Source organism: Lepidochelys kempii, chromosome 13 (assembly GCF_965140265.1).
Source record: "Lepidochelys kempii isolate rLepKem1 chromosome 13, rLepKem1.hap2, whole genome shotgun sequence".
In the NCBI taxonomy this organism is placed as follows: domain Eukaryota; kingdom Metazoa; phylum Chordata; order Testudines; family Cheloniidae; genus Lepidochelys; species Lepidochelys kempii.
In genome coordinates, this window is record NC_133268.1 from 20,925,934 (window position 1) to 20,937,030 (window position 11,097).

The window sequence follows — 11,097 nt, forward strand, 5'->3', positions numbered from 1 at the left end:
TTCCACTCATCTCAGGGTTTGAACATCCTTGCTGTGCAGGAAGCTAGGTGCTAAAATATTCAAGAGTGGTACATATTCACTTCCCAGGCTCACCAAATCCTGCCTCTTCATCTGCACCTATAGAACCATACGAGTTCAGCTAAAGAAGATCCCCCTACCATCACACACACCTGTGGCTACAGACAACAGGAAGTCTCAGGACTCACCCCGAGGTGTGAAATGCCTCCACTCACCTCATTGGGTGTTAACTCTGATGTTTCTCCATATCTGTTGTAGGCCTGCTTTACACAGAGTTTAAAAACTGATGAGTTAAACTGGAGCAGCTTGTTGTGTTTAGACTAGGCCTTAACTTTATCCTTCCATCACTTATCTGTCTGGAAATTCAATAGTCTTCACCAGCCCTGCTCCCGCTCAGCTGAATGGTGAGTGCACTGGCAGCGAGGAGGATAATTAATCTGACTAGTGACCTCCTACATGGTTTGTCATGGGCTGGTTGCAAATGCAAAACAAATGTTAATGACTAACTGTAGAGAAGAGATCCTGGAACCTGCTCAGCTGCTCTGCATGTGGGATGCCAGCTCTGTGGCACATGTGCACTTGTGCTCCCTCTCTCGCCCCACAGAGTGCCTAAGTAAAGGAGGTCAGTCTCTATTTGATGGACTGAAATAGTTAGCCGTAACATACAGCCATTATGCCAGGTTATCTGCACACCTCTGGAGCATGTTGTGAGACCAATGTTTAACTGATGTGGGTATGCCTGGACAAACTTGCTTCTTAAAGCGGTAGTATTTCCATAAAACATTTCATTTTAGTAACACCTGGGTAACCTATCGATTAGGTCTGGATACACACCAGGGTTGGAATGTTTGTTGGCTGATCCCAGCAGTCCTTTATTCATGTGATTTAATAGTGATGATTACTATTGTGATAGTAATAATAGTGATGATGATGATGATGATTTATTATTAAAGAACCAATCGTGTGTTTGGTTTTGAACAAGACAGAAAGATTTCAGAGTAGCAGCCATGTTAGTCTGTATCCGCAAAAAGAACAGGAGGACTTGTGGCACCTTAGAGACTCACAAATTTATTAGAGCATAAGCTTTCGAAAGCTTATGCTCTAATAAATTTGTTGGTCTCTAAGGTGCCACAAGTACTTCTGTTCTTAAGACAGAAAGAGTAAGCCTGGCCTTGAGAAAGTAGCTAACAGGCCCATAAAGCGTCAGGAAAACCATTAATTATTATTTTTTTTTTTAATGGAACATTTGTGCTCAGACTGAGTTATGTCAAATTTCAGAGCAAGTTTCTGTGTCCAAATCACAGTACTCTAAAAGAAGATACCTGTCTGTATTATCTTTTTTTTTTTTTAAGTACATATTGTCACTTAACTCCACAGCTCTCAACATTTCAAGTGGCTAAAGCAGGATGTGACCCCACACCGGTTTGTCCCATCTGCCTCTCTGTAGATGAAGACAGAGGGGCAGCCGGGCCAAGCCTGAGTGACAGTGCAACCCTTGCACCAAGTCACAATGCCACTCAGTTTGGAGGGCTCTTTCAAATGGCGGCCCTAGGGAAACTGTACCCCACCGGTGGCCTTGATTGTGGGAAATGTTCCCTTCAGCTGGGACAAGAGGTTTTGGGGTTGAAGCAGGACAGTCCTGTGAAACCGGGGACTGTTGGGAGGTCTGTGGTGGGAATGCAGTGATTGTCTTACCACCTTCTGGATTCCAGCAGTAAGATAATAGCTCCCACATTTAGTTATGGTGTGCATTAACTTTTCCTTTCTGGGCAAGGTTTGCAGAAGGTCACAAATTAATCTTCTAATTGAGGAACTTGGCATTGTGTGGGATGAATGTTTTGCATTAACAGCCTAACTCATTAATTCACTGAAACATTTAAAACCAAACCAGTTAAATCCAGCTGAGCCGAGAAAAGCGGAAAGTTCAGACCCTCCAGTGCATATTTTGAAACCTTTTAAACCTTCTTTTGTTAATCTGTATAAAAGTAAGCTCTCCGAAGTTGTAAAACACAGTTTATAATTGGTCTTTAGACGTCATTTTCCTTGTAAACAAGGACACGAACATGCAAAAAGCTAGCAAAATAATAAGACGACAATGTAGTGGGTTGTTTGTGCGTGACAGAGAGAATGGAAGAAAGCAGTGAGGCTTAGAGCAGCAGTACTGTTTTTTCGAGTGATCGTTAAAGTTAATACAAGATATTTACGTAATTGCTATTGTTTAGATCCTGGGGGTTGAGAATTTTAAAGTGCCGTCTTCCTACCACACCACCCTGCTGCACCAAACCTGAGCATCCGTTCGTTGCCACGATACGAGGCTACTGAACAGCTCATCTGGTGAAGTCCGCCTGTGTGTGAGCTGATGATACATTGCTGGTGTAACCCACTGCCGCCAGAACGTGGGGCTGAAACGACCTGGCCAAAAATTAAGCAAAGCCAAGAACACCTTGCTGAGTAGATTTTCCTCTATTCGCAATCTACACACAATGTTGATAGCAATTTCACTATAGGCATTTAGAAACCAGTACAGTGAAAAGTCTGGGCAATTCCCTAATGTGGATGGAGTTATACCAATATAAAAGTGCTTATACAGAGGTCGCAAACTTTCCCAATAGAAGCACCTTTATACTGCAGGGGTTGTACCAATTTTTAACTGTCAGTTTTGAAATTGAGATCCAGTGGAACCTCAGAGTTACGATTCACCATTGTCACAAACTGACCGGTCAACCACACTCCTCATTTGGAACTGGAAGTACGAATCAGGCAGCAGCAGAGATAACCCCCCCGCAAAACGCAAATACAGCACAATTCTGTGTTAAAAGTAAACTACTAAAAAAATAAAGGGAAAGCAGCATTTTTCTTCTGCATAGTAAAGTTCCAAAGCTGGATAAAGTCAGTGTTCAGCTGTAAACTTTTGAAAGAACCACCACCGTGTTTTGTTCAGAGTTATGAACAACCCCCCATTCCCGAGGTGTTCATAACTCTGAGGTTCTACTGTAATTGAATTGGTACAAACACACTATGCAGACAAGCAGTGATTACCCTACTGTATCATCCACTCTGGTACAAGAATAATTGATGTGGTGTGAATTTGACTGTTCTGGGCCAGTTTCACCCTGGAGAATTGTGTTTAAAGGAAAACTAATTAAAACTGTTCAAAGGAAAAGCGTTTAAGTACTTGGGAGGTTAAGCAGTGGCTTGTGCTCCCTTACTTACGTATGTATTACGTAGGAGTAGATTAATCATCAATTGTCAACCTTTATGGAAGTCGAAGTCATTGTTTCATTACCTTCATAACTCTGGTGCTGGTACTTCATTCAGCTAACGTTTCGTTGCTACTTTCCATCAACAGGCCAGTCTGCTGCAGGGTAGTATATGGGAAACAAAGATCCCATTTGAATGCATGACTCAGCCTGAAACATCCAAAGTGGTAGAAAGGTAAGTTCTGTGTTTGTACTGATTTTTTAACCGTGGTTGATTCACTGTTACATTAACCAACACATTTGAAAAATAAAGTTTGCCTAGTCTAATGATAGAATCTGTAGGATACCCCATTTACCTATGACACTGGAAATGCACACAAGATTATTAGCAGATTCTAAAAAATGCACAGCAAACACAACCATGCTCTAGTGTGGTTATTCTAGAAATGTAGGGCTTGAAGGGACCTTCAGAGGTCAACTAGTCCAGCCCCTTGTGCTGAGTCAGGACCAAGTAAACAGAGACTATCCCTAACAGGTGTTTGTCTAACCCGTTCTTAAAAACCTCCAGTGATGGGGAATCCACAACCGTCCTTGGAAGCCTGTTCCAGAGCTTAACAATCAGAGTTAGCAAGTTTTTCTTAATATCGAACCTAAATCATCTTTGCTACAGATTAAGCTCATTACTTCTTGCTCATCCTCAGTGGACATTGGAGAAAGATTGATCACCATCCTCTTTCTAACAGCCCATAAACATATCTTAAGACTTATCAGGTCCTCCCTCCCCTCAGTCTTCTTTTCTCAAGACTAAACATGTCCAGTTTTTAAAAACTTTTCCTCAAAAAAAGAAAGTTTTCTAAACTTTGTATTGCCCTCTCCTGGACTCTCTCCAATTTATCCACGTCTTTCTTAAAGTGTGGTGTGGCACCCAGAATGGGACACAGCGCTCCAATTACATCCCATGTCTTCTGTACAACACTCCCGTTAATACAGCTCAGAATGATATTAGGCTTTTTTGCAACTGTATCACATGTTGACTCATTTTCAAATTATGATACACGAGAACCCCCAGATCCTTTTCAGCAGCACGACCACCTAGCCAGTTATTCCCCATTTTGTAGTTGTGCATTTGATTTTTCCATCCTAAGTGTAGTACTTGGCACTTGTCTTGATTGAATTTTATGTAAATTGTTCTATGGAAGGGAAATCGACTTACAGTACACTTGATTATATTTGTCTAGTAAAATAACATCATCCTTAATTTCAAGCTAAATTTACACCCTGTAGTCTTATATTAATATTTGTCTGAACCAAAACATGACTGTTATGACACCCAAAATCTAGTTGTGTCCTCAGCTGTGATCCTAGCAATGATTGCTTGGGTAAAATGCTGACGTACGTACAGACACTTTATAAATTAAGTACCCAGCATCAAGCAGCGCTATTGATTCCTCTGCAGGTGGGTCAAGCAATTCAGTTTTAGCAAAACAGTGATGATTACCTGCTCTGAAAGGTGACTGTAAAATGGCACAATGAAAGTCTTTGTTTGCTTCAATCGCTCTGTATCAAATTTACTCAGCTGATAATTAAAAAGGTGATTTTTATCTATCTGCCAACTCTGCAAACATGACCTGGGATCTTTCTGGCTCTTGCATAATCTCCAATAATAGAGATTCTGTAACTAGAACTCTGTTAATAATTCTGCTGAAGATGCACAAACTTGCAGAGACTCCAGATCTGTCTCCCACAGCTGAATTGGCCCCGCAGAGCCAAAGAGGAGTAAGAAATAATGAAAACTTCATGCAGCAAAGTGAGTAGCTAGACAAAGAGCAGATCTGGGCAGTAAGAAGGCTCATTTTCACAGTTGTTTTTGTGACTCAACATGTTATCTTTTTATAGTTTTGTGGCTGTTTTTGTTGACATTCCTAATTGACTTGATTTAGAAAGGTCATCCCAACCCCTCACGTGTCAAATTATGAGACATCAGAAATTAGGATTGGGAGTAGGTGGTGATTGGATTCAAGTCTTTGCTGAATAGTAAAACTCTTGTTTACTTAAGTATTCTGCTCACTAGTGCTAATAAATCACTTGCTGCTCCTTTCCACAGGGAAAGGGCATCCCCAAAAGGTGGTATTGAAACAGGTATTGATAATATAAAATTCACACTACAGAAAATCAAGATCACAGCATCCATCATGTCTTTTGGAATTCCAGCTTTTCCTCCAGCTTTTGCAGAGCAAAAAACTTGGCGCCAAGTTTAATACTCACTAACGGTATTTCAGTACTATTTTGTAATCTCAAACCAGCCCACAAGTTTCTTATCAGAGTGTTTTAAATTGTGCATGAGTGTTGCTCAGGACAGGACTGAACATCTAGACTCAGTTATATAGTTAGCTTATTTTTCCAAAGGTGTGGAGATTACTTATTTTTGATGAACTTGCGGAAGTTAAATTCTAGTTCATCATCTGAACTTTAAATTAGAATCCTTCGTCATCCATATCTGAAGCAATTAAAAAAGAAAAAGAAAAGTAAAAGCGGGTTTTGCATAAGCACTAAGAAAATTATTCACCTGATCCCCATGTTTCTGTGCATGACATCAGCACAGAAAATCTGATAAGAAAGCTGGTAGACTGCCAGTTCACATTGCTTATAACTGACAGTAATTACTTACCTGGATCTTCTAATAGGATAAGTCAGTTTTCAAGATCCACTTTAATTAGTGTTTTTATAAATATCTCTGTGTTACTGTAAATCTTGGTAAAGTCTGGCACAAAATCTCTGTGTAGTAGGTACTATGGGTCAGGCACTGACTCCATGGGTGCTCCGGGGCTGGAGCACCCATGGGCAATAAATGGTGGGTGCTGAGTACCTACCAGCAGCCCCCCTATCAGCTCCTCCCCACCCCCTACCCCCCCAAGCACCTCCTGCCTGCCGGTGGGCCTCGCAGATCAGCGCCTACCACCCACCACAATCAGCTGTTTCATGGCGTGCAGGAGGCTGGGAGAGAGGGGGGAGGAGCGAGGACACGGTGTGCTCGGGGGAGGGGACAGAACTGGGCAGGAAGAAGCGCGGTAGGGTGGAATGGGGGCAGGGAGGGGCAGAGGTGGAACCTTAGGGGAGTGGGCGCGGGGCCTGGGGCAAAGCCGGGGTTCGAGCATCATCGGCACGTGCCTATGGATGGCCATATATTTCCAAGTGACTGTGCAATCTGGAAAATACTATTTTATTCTTGTATGCAAAAATCTATATTTTCCCTTGAAAGGAATGGATATTATAATCCATGTAGAAGCTTTTGAAATTCAAATAAGTGACTTAAGTGTTGTTGATGAGAGAAGTACTGTAGGTAACAGATTGGAGAGGGGTAAGAGCAGAAATGGGCTGTTTCAGATTTGCTACCCCCCTTCTCATCTGGATCCGTTTTGGCAAATTATCCATGATGCCAGCTACCGTAGACCATTTTACTGCCGTTGGCAGGTGAGCTCAGGCATGGAGCATCCAGTGTGCCTATTGCAGACTGCACCAGATAAGAGACAAGATTGTGCCTAAAGACCTGTCCAGCCCAAGCCTTCAGCAGAATATTATCTTGATCTAGAATTACTATAACTTGTGAAGAAAAGACAACACACAGTAAGATTTAAAAAAAAAAATAAAAATGCTGAGGTGACATCTCTTTCCTTTCCGTGATCGCCTGCACCCAGGAAAACGGCCATGTGCTGTGGAGGCCTTGCACTTCCCCCAAGAACACCTAGAAGCCTTTAAATAGAGGTGTCTGAACCTTTAAAGCTACAACAGTGCGGCATTCATGGGTGCCGTGGGAGAGGGAATCTAAGAGATAAGTGTGTCCACTTCAATTGCTCTCTTGGTGAGCCATCTTCCCTTGCAACTCTAGCTGAAGACTAAACAGACCCTGTGAAGACCATGCCAGAGAAAAAAAGCAACACAAGACACTAACAAATTCTGTACAGATTTTGTGAACTACTGCAAGGACAGCCAAAGTGCAACACTATGACTGTAGCCCTACCCCTCTGCTCAGCCCTGCATCTGAAATTTCCACGTGCAAGGCCCCCTCTGGACTTAGTGCACAGTGTAGGTTCCCTGCTTACAATTACCTGCTTTCATGGGTTCCTGTTCTTGCTAGAGGTTGATAGGGCAGAGTCAGGAGAGGAGCCTGTATGAAGAAATAGTGGTGATTTGGGCCATAATGGAAGCTGGCACATGAATTACACTGTGTGGGCAAGTAAACAATAAGCAGCCAGACACAGCCCAATGTCCAAGCCCAAAAGTCACCCATCTGTGGCCCAGTATCTCAATATTATGACTGTGTATGGCTCACATATCTAATTCTCCCTTCTGCACAATCATTTGGACAAAAAGCAAAACAATCAAACTCACTATCACCAGCTTCCAAACTTTTTCAGTTAAATATTGAAATGATTTATCTTGTGAAGCAATTAAAGTACCAGAACAATTACAATCAGAATGTAAAGCGTATCTGTTATGTCTAATGCAAAGCTTAGTAACTCTTCTCTCGTCTCTTCCTCAGGTTCAATGGCAAATGTAAACATTTGTCAACATTTGAAAAATATTCCTTTGGACAGCATGGATTTGCTGGAATCTAGAGTGCAGAACACTTGCAAAGAACAGTGCTTTATTTTTTAAAGCATTAATTACCTGGATTGGTTGCAGCGATGGCCAGCAAAAGAAAATCCACAACTCCTTGCATGATACCGATAAAAACAATTGTGCTGCAGGAGATGGACTCAGATGCTGTGGAAGATGATCATGAAGGAGCTCAACAGCACGTGTCTCCTGAACCTCCGGCAGCTGGTGACGCTGTTATTAACAATAGCAGTAATAATGCAACGTTGTCTAATGGGCATCGCAGTATGATGGATGCTGATACTTACTTGTGTAAGTATTGCAATTTTGGATCTCAAGATGTTAATCATTTCTTTGGACACATGGATTCTGAGCACGTAGACTTCAGCAAAGATCCCTCCTTTGTATGTGTTGAGTGCAGTTTTCTGGCACAAAGCCACAAAGGGCTTTTGCATCACAATGCAGAGTGCCACGGTGGTGAAACTAGCTTCCTCTGGAATGTGGCTAAGCAGGATAATCATACGACAGTGGAACAAAGTATCTCTGACGCCACCAGCAACCAAGACCTTCCAGGAGATTTCTGTGAGGAGGGGGTAGATGGTCAAGCTGAAATCATCATCACCAAAACTCCCATTATGAAGATAATGAAAGGTAAGCCCGAGGCCAAAAAAATTCACATGCTGAAGGAGAATGTATCAAATCAGCCGGGTAATGAATTGGCAATGAAAGACGGTGACCATTCATTCACCAATGGGTCTTTGCCAGCCAGCCAGTCAACGGCCAGCTCAGCAAAATCATCTCACATAGTCAATGGCTCCATATTGGGAAACGTGCCTGTTTTGCAGGCAGGTGTTGCACAACTTGTGTCATTGCAGCAGCAGCCGCAGCTGCACCAGGACCTACCCACGTCCAAATCCCTTCCTAAAGTGATGATTCCTCTGAGCAGCATTCCCACGTACAATGCAGCCATGGACTCCAACAGCTTCCTGAAAAACTCTTTCCATAAGTTTCCCTACCCTACAAAAGCTGAGCTTTGCTATTTGACTGTCGTGACCAAGTACCCAGAAGAGCAACTTAAGATCTGGTTTACAGCTCAGAGGTTGAAACAAGGCATCAGCTGGTCTCCAGAGGAGATAGAAGATGCACGGAAAAAAATGTTCAACACGGTTATTCAGTCTGTACCGCAGCCCACTATCACAGTTTTAAATACACCTCTCGTTGCAAATGCCAGCAACGTCCAGCATCTCATTCAGGCAACTCTACCTGGTCACGTGGTCGGGCAACCAGAAGGAACAGGAGGGTTACTCGTTACTCAGCCAATAATGACAAATGGATTAAAAGGAAACAGCTCATCTCTCACCTTAGCAGTGACATCTATTCCCAAGCTCCAACCCGTTACGCAACACAACAATGTGTGTTCGAGCAGCGCATCAACTGTGAAGGTGGTCAACACAGCTCAGTCTCTGCTGACTGCGTGCCCGAGCATATCATCACAAGCTTTCATGGATCCCAGCATCTACAAAAATAAGAAGTCCCACGAGCAGCTGTCTGCACTGAAAGGCAGCTTCTGCAGGAATCAGTTCCCTGGCCATGCTGAAGTTGAGCGTCTGACCAAAATTACAGGCCTTACTACTAGGGAGGTTCGAAAGTGGTTTAGTGATAGGAGATATCATTTCAGGAATATGAAAGGCAGTAGAACCATGTTTGCTGGCGATAATACAATAATTATTGACTCCATGCCGGACATTACCTTCACTGTGTCACCAAAGGAGATTGACTTAACCTCTACGACAGCTGCGATGCCTGTGGCTCATCACCAAACAAGGCGACAGTCCTGGCATCAAACGCCCGACTTCACCCCAACGAAATACAAAGAGAGAGCACCAGAGCAGCTCAAGGCTTTGGAAGGCAGTTTTGCACAAAACCCTTTTCCTCCAGAGGAAGAAGTGGACCGTTTGAGGAGTGAAACAAAAATGACCAGGAGAGAAATTGATAGCTGGTTTTCAGAGAGGAGGAAAAAAAGGGTATTGGAGGAAAATAAAAAAGCAGAAGAAACGGTCCAGCAAGAGGAGGAGAATGCTGAAAATAATTGTGGAGAAGAAGACGACTCCTCAGATGAACTGAGGGTCTCAGGTGAAAATGGTTTATTAGATACCCCAAGCGGCAATCAAACTTCACTGGAGCGGAAAGTTAGTCCTATTAAAATCAATCTGAAGAAGCTCAGAGTGACTGAGTCAAATGGCAAAAATGAATTGCCAGAGGTAGGTGCAAATGATCAAGGGGACAACTGTTCTAGCAGGCCACCTACCCCCGCAAAAACCAAACTGAACTTTAAAAAAACAGCCCAACAGCGGCATTTGCTTAAACAAATGTTTGTAAAGACACAGCGACCAACAAATCAAGAATACGACACCATAGTCGCTCAGACAGGCCTGCCCCGGGCTGAGATAATTCGCTGGTTTGGGGACAGCCGGTACGGTTTGAAAAATGGCCAGCTGAAATGGTATGAGAACTACCGGCGGGGTATCTTCCCTCCAGGTTTAGCGGCGATCAGCCCAGCCAGCAAAGAGATCCTAGAGGACTGTTACAAAAAGCACAAGATGCTGCATGAAGATGACCTTCAGCGCTTGTGCGAGAGAACTCAGCTGAATGCACAGCAGGTTAGGGTGTGGTTTGCTGTAAAGGCAGATGAGGAGACCCGGGCTGTGTCTGACACGGGAAGCGAAGATCGATACTCGAGCACGGGCGAACAAGCAGGAAGCCAAAAAGGGACATGTGATGCCTGTTCGGAGGTGTCGGAGAATAGCGAATCTTGGGAGCCCAGTGGCCAGGAAGGCCATTCAGAACCCTTTGATTCATGTAGCCAGCAACCTGCAGTTCAGCTTGGTAAGAAACTGATTGATGTTTTGGCTGCTTTGCATAGCTTACCTGTTGTAAATAGGCTCATTCCAGCACCAAGAAGAGAAGTCAGAATGACACTGAACATTGACTGACTAGCAGTTGACACTTGTGGGGTTTAATGCCCAAGATTTATTGTTACGGATTTACTTGGTGGCAGCGCTGATCTGGAGGGGGTGAAAAAAGCCAGGGCATGGTTATGGTTAAACTGATTCATAAAAGAAAGTCGGGGGCAGTGGGGCAAAGGGTGCAACCCTTGCTACCCCTCTAGTCATGCTTGTGTTTTATTTAGCTCCCAGAGTTCAGACCCAGCGCTGCTGGGACATAGAACCCTATCACAGAAGTTAGGCAGGGATAAAACCAAGCAGGGAATCTAGTCCATCCT

The 11,097-nt window shown here is 43.4% G+C and overlaps 1 protein-coding gene across 6 annotated transcripts in view; it reads left to right on the plus strand.

Moving 5' to 3' along the window:
- Positions 1 to 11,097, plus strand: part of ZHX3 (zinc fingers and homeoboxes 3) — a 70,734-nt gene that overhangs the window by 51,971 nt on the left and 7,666 nt on the right. For 5 of the 6 annotated variants that reach the window (XM_073309710.1, XM_073309706.1, XM_073309708.1 and 2 more), the window contains exons 3-4: positions 3,368 to 3,453; positions 7,759 to 10,700. In XM_073309710.1, coding sequence (XP_073165811.1) covers positions 7,904 to 10,700 — 2,797 coding nt within the window. In that variant the 5' untranslated portion in view covers positions 3,368 to 3,453; positions 7,759 to 7,903. The remainder of the gene's footprint in view (positions 1 to 3,367; positions 3,454 to 7,758; positions 10,701 to 11,097) is intronic. The other variant, XM_073309711.1, reaches the window with a different exon arrangement.